This window comes from Oratosquilla oratoria, chromosome 18, assembly GCF_046742065.1.
Source record: "Oratosquilla oratoria isolate Oo_2021 chromosome 18, ASM4674206v1, whole genome shotgun sequence".
In the NCBI taxonomy this organism is placed as follows: Eukaryota; Metazoa; Arthropoda; class Malacostraca; order Stomatopoda; family Squillidae; genus Oratosquilla; species Oratosquilla oratoria.
Genome location: NC_134794.1, coordinates 3,424,870 through 3,434,013, shown reverse-complemented (window position 1 = coordinate 3,434,013; position 9,144 = coordinate 3,424,870). Strand labels below are relative to the sequence as shown.

The 9,144-nt window shown below is 40.7% G+C and overlaps 1 protein-coding gene across 1 annotated transcript in view; it reads left to right on the top strand.

Moving 5' to 3' along the window:
* Positions 1 to 2,359: 2,359 nt before the first annotated feature.
* LOC143034986 (uncharacterized) overlaps positions 2,360 to 9,144 on the top strand; it is a 33,137-nt gene continuing 26,352 nt past the window's right edge. The window contains exon 1 of the mRNA XM_076201362.1: positions 2,360 to 2,558. Within this exon, the coding sequence (XP_076057477.1) occupies positions 2,542 to 2,558 (17 nt within the window). The 5' untranslated portion in view covers positions 2,360 to 2,541. The remainder of the gene's footprint in view (positions 2,559 to 9,144) is intronic.

Sequence of the window (9,144 nt, the reverse complement as noted above, 5' to 3'; positions counted from 1 at the left end):
TATTTATCAAAATTGGTAATTTGGCGACGTAGGTCACTAGTTCTGGGTTGTGTAAGTCTGTTAATGGACTGGGAGGCCTTGTCACGCTACATTTCCTCAGGATGTGTTCATGAGTCTGTATATGATCGCATGGACAAAAGTCTTAGATCTTCCTTATTATTTCATGCTTGCTGCAAAACGGCCAGCACCTGTCCGTTGCCTATTTACCTGTTTCCCAGGTTGTGGCTGAGCAAGGAAGCGAGCACGAGAGAGGGAGAGGTGTGGGTGCAGGGTAGAGGGGAGTGGCAGAGAAGAAAACAAGGGCAAATGGACCAAGAGGGTTTGGGAAATGCACGGGAAGGGGAGGGCGGAGATGTGGCAGATGGAGAACAGGAATTAGTTCCTGTGGTTTGGGGTTGATGGAATTTTCCTGTATATTTTCGAAAGTTTCCCCCTTTCCCCCCTTCTCTCTCTCTCTCTCTCTCTCTCCAAGGAGACCCGTTTCTGTGGATGAGTAAATTAGATGCATTATTCATCAATCCCTTTACACCTACTCATAATCCCACACCCATATCCGGACGACACGAGGGAGGGAGGGAGGGAGGGAGGGAGAGAAGGAAGATAGAAGACGAAAGAGAAAGAACAACAAAAAGAAAAGCACGAAGCACAAAGAGAGATAAAGAGAGAAAGAGAGAGAGAGAAAAGAAATAGACAAAAAGAGATATCGAGAGAACAGAGGAAGATAAACAAAAAAAAAAGAGTAAAAAGTGATGAGGAAGGGAGAGAAGAAGATAAAGCGTGAGAGAGAAAGAACAGTAGACAACGATCGAAGGACAGAGAGAAGAAACGAAATGAAAAAGAGAGAGAGAGAGAGAAATGGAAAGGGGAGAGAAAAAAAAGAGAATAAGAAATAAAAAAGAGGGAGAAAGAGGGAAAGAGAGATAAAGCAGACGTACAACTCAGTACCATAGACCTAGATTGTTGTGTACGAGAAAGAACTAGTCAGAAGCTCTTATAGAAACGGTCTAGTAAATCTGGAGAGACCACGACAGCGAGATCTCTTGGCTCTGCGTTTGTCACGGGGAGATAGATGAGTGACGATAGCATTACCATCGCTCGAGGAAAGAAGGGCGAGAGGAGACAGTTTATTACTCCGTCCATATTTGGTAAAAGGAACTGGAAAAAAGTAAATAAAGTCTGTATATATTTATTTTCACCAGACACATACAAATCAGAGGCCGTATCATCCATTAGGGGATAGGCCGGTCCTGCAGTAGACCAATAAGGCTGAACACTGCTTCTGACCCAGGACAGTAGGCGAGATGCAGGGATGACCCGTCACATCCAGGAGGTGCCAAGAAAAGAGGGAGGGAGGGGTGAGTGCAAGTGGAGTATGTGGTGATGAAATGGGTGGGATTTTTTTTTTTCTCTTTTTTTTTATGTCTGTTTTTTTGGCTACTTCCCTTGTAAGGGGGGGCCTTTGGTACGTGTGTATCTATATATGTATGTATATATATATATATATATATATATATATATATATATATATATATATATATATATATGTCATTATGACATTTGGAAATAAACCCTCTTACGGGGATTCGAACCCTCGCTTGAGCGGCTTGCTTTTTATAAGACGAAGACCGTACCTTCGTGCCACCATGACCCTATATACATAATTCTATTTTCCTAGATAAGGGAGTAGAAATATATAATAAACTGGAGATGTGTGCCCAGAGCATGCTAAAGTTGAAGCAAAATTATAACTTTAATAATAGGAACTAATGGGGTTTCATACCATAACTACGCTTTGCCCAACGTCCGCTACTCTGAGCGCACCTTGAACCGGTGTAGTTGACTATATACCAACTGGAAGGGTGATCTTCCTCCAGAGCATGTAGCGAGTTCAAAACAAACAGGTCATAGCTCTGTGATTTTCCTTAATCCTATAGCACTCAAGTTAGTGAATTAAAAAAATGTGTACGTGCATGCGTGTACACGCGCATACACACGCACACTAACCCCCCCTGCCCCCCACGCACTCACTCACCTAGACTAACCACGTGACCCGTGGTGGGCGGGGCTTAGCAACGAACTTTCACCAATCAGCGATCGAGTTGGAACGAAGCACTTTCTCGTGACGAACTTCTGGCAAGGTTGTGAAAGATGAGGAGACTGCGTCAGGCAGGCTGAAAGAGAAGGAGGAGGAGGTTCGTTTCAGTTGTGGTGAGGAAGGAAGAAGGAGGAGGAGGAGGTGGTGTATGTGATGGGGAGGAGGCAGGTATGCAGCAGGGAGGAAGGGAGAGGTGGGGAGGCGAAGGAGTGAATGGAAGAGTTTTCGTCTGCTGGATCTATCGTAGACAACAGATGTCGACAAGACACTGGAGAGGCAAGACGTGGGAAGGTTCTGCTGAGCTTTAGCGGTGCACACACGCAGACAAGTCGGGCTCTTAGAAGCGAAGTCTTCCAGGATAAGAGACGAGTGGTCAAGAATAGAATTTTTGGAGAGTGCCTGTGTAAAATGAATTAAGCCCGAGAAGATATTGTGCACAAATTTTAATGGCAGCAATGTTTACGTGAGTATTTCGTTTTTTAATTTTGTTTAGCGCGTGAATGATTTAGGTGATTAATGTCGACGCTGTTGGGTTGGCGCGAAACGAGAATGAAAGTATTATTTATGTATTTATCATTTTATTAATCTGTTTATATATTTATCTATTATAATTGATTTACTTATTTTTTCATCTTTTAATTTTTCATCGTACAAACGTTATTTTGAAGATATATTTTAGACGGAGTCGCTCTTTCATGAAAACATGTCCCGTCCCGTGACGTCATAACGTTTTAATGATTTCGAATTTCCGTTGGGAAAGTTTTTCGGTTATTTCCGTAGCTCGGAGGGAAAACAAAATGTGATTCAGTGATTTGCCATCACGTCGTGTGACGGGTGGTTGTGATGATAGGCTGAAATGTGTTAACTTCATAGTCCATGTCATCATCATCATCATCATCATATGAGCGAAATTGTCCAGAAAGCCTCACAGTACCTATCGGAAGACTCTCGTGACACCCATATGGACCAGATTCACGAATCATTCGTTTCACTAGATATCAGTACCAATTACGTTTCCCTTGTTTCTTATCTACATATAAACACAAAAAATGCACAAAGAAACAAGTGATCTATGATCTCTGATACCTGGGGATACATATATATATATATATATATATATATATATATATATATATATATTCGTATATGTGTGTGTGTGTATGCAGGTATGTATGTATATTTCATTTAGTTATTTTATTGTTATTTTTAACTGAGAATCTATACATTACACATTATATATAACGAACACATAGACAGAGCCCTGACATGCTTAAGTGACGGCTCGAGGCAAAGTTATCAGTGACGCCCACTCCCCTCCCCCCCTCCCACCTCCACCACCCGTCACTGCCTATCTTAGCCATTGGCTTGCGAAATGATTAAAAGGATTTTAAGAATATGTATTTAATGTCCCTGTTGCAGAAATGACAAGGGGAAATGTTTAATATTTTGTTGATTCTAACGCATAATTTGTATATTACGGTAAGATATTCAGGGCTTCTTTGGTCTCTTTTTTATTATTATCGTTTTGTCAGCCTTGCGGGTGGTAAATCCAGGCTAGAATTAACCCCCCCCCTCCTAGCCCCTCCCCCCTCGTGTGAGGGCCCTGCTAATAAGACCAATTACCTTAAATAACACGGCACCAAGAACAAGGTTATTTATGTCTAGATTTTGTTTGAACGTGCTTTTTTATTATTATATATTATTATTATTTATGTGTTTATTTTATTTTGTTATTTTTTTGTATTTCAGTCAATAAATGTTTAATCATATTTCAGTTCGTAAGAGTAGACTGGGCTGAAAGATACTGTAGAATCGATAAAGCAGAGGAAATGGGATTGGACAGGACAAATTACTCGAAAAAATAAGGATCATAATGAGAGATGGAGCTGGTATGTTACTGACTGGACGCCCACAACACGGATGCACACGCTGATCATAACCATACACACACACCGTACACCATAACGGATAACATCACAATACCAATCATCAGCACAGTCGTTCACCCATCAACCATTATGTTGATAGTCACTGATACACAATCGCCTTCACAATTTGTTACAGATACGAACACAATATAATTGGGGTGGAGGATCATTGATACTGCCAACTGGCCAACAACAATGGCACATTCTTTGACTCAGAAGTCGATTTATGGGTTTTATTTTTGGCTTTAGTCACGTCATTTGTATTCAGCTAAGGAAATACCTCTACGGCAATGAAAGAATTAATTATAAATATGACTGTTCCATCTGTCAATTATCATAGAATGATTTTTATTTACTGAGACACATAACCCAATTTATGTTACCCTTATCGTTAAAATATAGAACTGCATATATCAGTCATGTATCGCCAATGTTTAATTCCCGCGAAAAAAAATCATGGAGACATGACAGCATATACAATCACAGAACGACCTAGATATCGCCTCCAAAGAAAATCATTAACACGAAGTCACAGCCTTCGAAAGGTAGTAAGTACATCCATCACAAAAACATTAGTTATAATGGCGGTATGGATCATAAAAGCGTTTTTATAACGGTCATCCATTTTGAAAACGCGGCAAGGGGCAGTCGTCACTGCCTGCAAGAAATTCTGTAAATAAAATGGTTATTTTAATCAATGTAATCGAAGGTATTTTATCGCAGGACAGTATAGTAGATTAATTATCGGTATAATCCCAAGACAACAGAGGTTGTTATCAGTATTATAGATCAGCATATAAATGTAGAAATGTACGCCAGTTATGACGACGAGACGGCAGCAGCTAAAGAAAAGAAAATAATAACACCAATGATGATTAATGATAATAGTAATGATAATAAGTTATAATAATAACGATAATAAAAAAACATTCAGCCCACTCAAATCGCCTGTGTTATCCACAAGTGCGTCACTGTGACGTAGCGAATTAACCCTAAATTTATTGCCTTGTACTCTCATCTGAACCACATCACTTACCATTCATTTTCTGTTGTGTCATTTCCCACCCAGAAGAAAACGACGCAAACATGAAGAACAAATGACGCAGAATTCGGTGACGACTTGTACATTTTTGGAACTTGATTCTTCTTTTTAAATCTGTGTGAACAAATCCTTGTACCTGTGCATGGTAGAAAGACAACGAACTTGAATATCCACCTGTACTTGCCGCTAATTGTTTGGGGCATGGCAAGATTAGGAAATCTAGAGAACGATCTTGTAAACCGTTCACAGGCTTAGGTCCTACATCGACGACATGACGTCATGTCATAACGACATGTCGTCATCGCTGGCCCAGCAGAAGGTTCCTGGGTATGTTACCGCACATCATTAGCCCAATGTTCATAGTTTGGTTCGTATTTTTCTTTCTTTTCCTTAAATATGGAATTTTTCCAGCGATGGGTGTCTGTGAAGGCGGTTTTGGTTGAGTATGATGCCGTTTGATTTTTTTTTCCCGAATAACAAAAGAAAGGTACCATCGAAGTTGTTGGAGTGTAAGAAGAAACATAGAAAGCGCTCACTATGGTACAGTTATAGTATCACTGACCATTAATTAATTATCAGAGAGGTCTGGTGTGTAGAGTGACACTGAATGTGTAGGTGATGGTTTGGAAGTGAAAAACTATAGGATGTCTTGTGTTGTATAGTGGTAGGTAGTGGGTTGTTGTGAGTTAGGATAGTTTATCCCGTGTGTGTGTGTGATTCACCATAGTCTTGGATCACGTGTTTGACACGTGATCGACAGTTAATACCCTATGAGAAGAGAGCTCAGAGCTCGTATATGACCGATCTATGGGTAATGCTGTGACCTTACAGGCAATCACATGCTCCCAACTCCCCGCCCACGTGGCTTGGAGTAACGACTCGCAGTGTCTGCGCGTTCGTCGTGTCTTCCCAAAGAGGCTGTCTTGCGTTGAAGTCTCCCAGGAAAAGATAAGTAGGGAAGTGGATGTGATGATATGCCTGGATAGACAAGGATGACTGTACCTCCTTGTTTGGCTTGGTCCAGGAGAGAGTGAAAGGTGGAGGGGGAAGGAATGTGGATTTTTTTTTTTTTTTTTTTTTTTTTTTTTTTTTTTATTTTTTTTTTTTTTTTTTTTTTTTTAGATGTCGGGTTTGTTTGTGTGCCTGATTGTGTTTCTTGGATGCTGTCAAGTTTGTATTTCTGTAGAAGGATGTACTTGTTTTCTTGATTAAGGATGAGACCTTGGCAGGTTCGATGCAGCGGTTTTGGTATTTGGGTTCAAAGGATATGTGGGTTTTATTGGGGACTCTTCATCGCCTTTTTTTTTTTTTTTTGGGGGGGGGGGCGGGGAGTAGTTGAACAAGAGCTTGACAAATATTCATTCCCCTTTTTTTAGGGGGAGTGGATGAACAAGGATGACTCTTTGCTTGACAAATATTCATTCCTGGCGTTCAGAGGTCAAGGAGACTTGAAGATGTGTTTGGGGTGTATGGTTGACATTTGAGGCTCCGATGGATATGGTGGATGGTGAGGGGGGGGGAGGTTGTTTGAGTTGAGGATGGTTTGGTGCCGATTTTGGGATGGGGAGACTGTTTGTGTGTCCGCCAGGTTTAAATGAACAGATCTGATTTTTTTTTTTTTTTTTTTTTTTTTCATTTATTATTATTTTTCGACATTTCGGTAGAGGTCACCGAATAGCTTGGTATCTCCTAGATAAAACGCTATACGCTCACAAAACAGTAATAGTAGTGGTAATAATGATACGTAGATAATGGAAATTATAGTAATGATTGTGTGTGTGTGTGTGTGTGTGTGTGTGTGTGTGTGTGTGCGTGCGTGTGTTGAAGGGGAGAAGTGATTTCAAAGGTCGACAAACCTTGGTTTTGTATCCAAATGATTGCGGGAAAAAATTGAATAAGGGCAGCTTGCTTCGTTATTCATCATCATAAACATCATCATCATAACCACCACCACCACTATCTTCATAACCACCACCACTATCTTCATTATCATCATCATCACCATCTTCAGTATCATAATCATCATCATCATCATCATCATAATCGTCATCATCACCACCCTCTTCGTTATCATCATCATCACCATCTTCATTATCATAATCATCACCATCATAATCTTCATCATCACCCTCTTCATTATCATCATCACTACCATCTGAATTATCATCATCATAGTCACCATCATAATCATCATCATCACCACCACCATCTTCATTATCATCATAGTCACCATCATAATCATTATCATCATCATCACCATCTTCATTATCATCATCATTCCCAATCACAATGCACTGTTTTGCAAAATAACCGCATCTGCTTTCATAATCTGTTGGTCAATTCGTCGTTGGTGTCTTAACCGACAGTGGACTTGTAGCGTTCTGGCGATTTTGCGGTCTGGAGGCGGTCACTGGCGCGCAACATAGGGGGGACGTCCACACGAGCCATTAAATTGTGTTTGCGACACTGTTTGCGCCATGTTAGCAACACGGCCCACCGACATGACGTCACAGCTGAGGAAGCAGTGACGAGTTCCGATTCCTTGTCCCGTTTTGTCTCAAGCTAATTACCCCCCCCCCACCAAGTGAATAAAATCGCGTAGCATTAGCCAGAATAATACTTTTCAATGACGCTTCCGTATCAAAGGGTTAATGACAGAATACTTTGAGTAAAACGGTTGATTTTTAGAACAGTTACGAGCAGAATCTGTCCAAGGAGGCTGGGCCTGTGAGTGACGTCATATCTCCGCTTCCTAAACGACGTGACGTCATGTCGATCTCGACCGTTTTCAACAACAAAAGTGGAGCGACTTTGTGTACTCAGAATGCGGTGAGCATCACCTCTGCACCTGCCTTGCCTGCAGCGATGGAGTTCGTTTCACTTTCGTTTTGCGAGACCAACTTTCTTAACATGATGAGAAAATTGCTCCATGGACCGGTTGGTCAACCTGGACCGGACCTGACCGGACACTCCTTCCTACCCCCCTACACACAAACACACACCACACACACACACACACACACACACACACACACATACACATACACACTCGATGAGAAAATTGTTCCCCTTCCCGTAAGATACAACTAGGTAAACACACACACATATACATACGCACGCACGTAAACCAAAAACACAAGCATATATTCAAAAGAAAGCACAGATGTACGCGTGCGAAAGCTCACACACACACATCGAGTGTTAACACGGTAAGTTCTGTATAGAATGATCTTAAATCGGTGCTGGACGACTAAACTCCGCAATTTGTCAAATCGACGCGACATGACGTCATCATTTCACTTTTGCCAACGAGAGCGCGGGAAAACAGCACCGCCACACGACTTCAGAATTTATTGACGAATTGTCAAATATTTTAATTAATAATGATCGTGTTAGGCTGATATTGAAGGCAAGAGAGGTGGACAATAACTACAGTGGATACTGGCAGCTCAGGAGAAACAATATTTGTCATTAATTAACAATATGTTTTTATTTCTATAGTATCGTTTTCTCTGTATATCACAACGTCATCACCTCCCACCCCACCCCCTCACCCCACCCTTATACAGTTTTGCAGAGATGTCTTGATAGACGAAAGTGCTCTGTCTTTCCTCATTTCACTTCAGAAAACAAACAAAAAATTCCCCCGTGAATAGAATTGCATATTTATAGCCAGAATAAATATATAAAACGGTGATACTTGGATATGGATCAATCTTATTCGTAATGAGTTGTATATTTAATTTAATTTTGAATACCGTCAAGCTATTCTATTCATCTGTGTGTCACCCCACCTCTGTGGTAGCGGAGTAGTGACTGCTAACGGAATTAATTCGAAATTGACTCGACGACACGGTCGGCGGGTGTAATTTTGTAATTATAAATACGAGCTGGCAACTCCCGAGATATTGAGTGAGACAGAGAAAACGCATACAACAATCGACACACGAAGTATTTTTCTTTTCTTTTTTCATGCAATGTACATACTTTTTAAGTGAATTATTTTCATGATAAATTGAGCCCTGGAGATTTTTGGTTTGATAATTCATTACATTAATTCGTTTGACAAATCCATCCGC